At 53.0% G+C, this 368-nt stretch overlaps 1 protein-coding gene across 1 annotated transcript in view; it reads left to right on the top strand.

Moving 5' to 3' along the window:
* Positions 1 to 257: 257 nt before the first annotated feature.
* Positions 258 to 368, top strand: part of LOC104411331 (putative bifunctional UDP-N-acetylglucosamine transferase and deubiquitinase ALG13) — a gene marked incomplete at its 5' end in the record, with an annotated part of 22,521 nt that continues 22,410 nt past the window's right edge. Inside the window, one exon of the mRNA XM_010021728.1 lies at positions 258 to 341. Within this exon, the coding sequence (XP_010020030.1) occupies positions 258 to 341 (84 nt within the window). The remainder of the gene's footprint in view (positions 342 to 368) is intronic.

Raw genomic sequence — 368 nt, 5'->3', positions numbered from 1 at the left:
TGGGCGGTGTCTGCTGCCGGCCCGCGGGTGGTGGGTGATGCCGGAGACCCCTCCGGGGTGCCCGAAGCGAGGGATGTGCGATCACCCCCGGGGCTCCCGGTCAGCAGCTTCCCAGCGCTGCCTGTGGCACCCTGCTCTGTGGAGTGTGTCGTGGTGGGGTTACCCACAAGTTACGGGTAAAATAAACCTAACGGGACGTGTAACTTAAACTCTGCAATCTTCTCCTTCCTTCTACAACCTTTGTTGTTTTTTTTCAGCTGTTTTTATCTCAAATTCACCACCTAGAAGTTAGGAAAGCTTGTGTTTCGTTTATGAAGCAGCACCAGCCTAAGTTTGAATCTGTAAGTAATGTCCGTGTTAAGCAGCTT

Source organism: Nestor notabilis, unplaced genomic scaffold (genome assembly GCF_000696875.1).
Source record: "Nestor notabilis isolate BGI_N333 unplaced genomic scaffold, ASM69687v1 scaffold24110, whole genome shotgun sequence".
Classification (NCBI taxonomy): domain Eukaryota; kingdom Metazoa; phylum Chordata; class Aves; order Psittaciformes; family Psittacidae; genus Nestor; species Nestor notabilis.
Note: the sequence above shows the minus strand (reverse complement) of the source record. Positions and strands in the feature narration are given on the sequence as shown.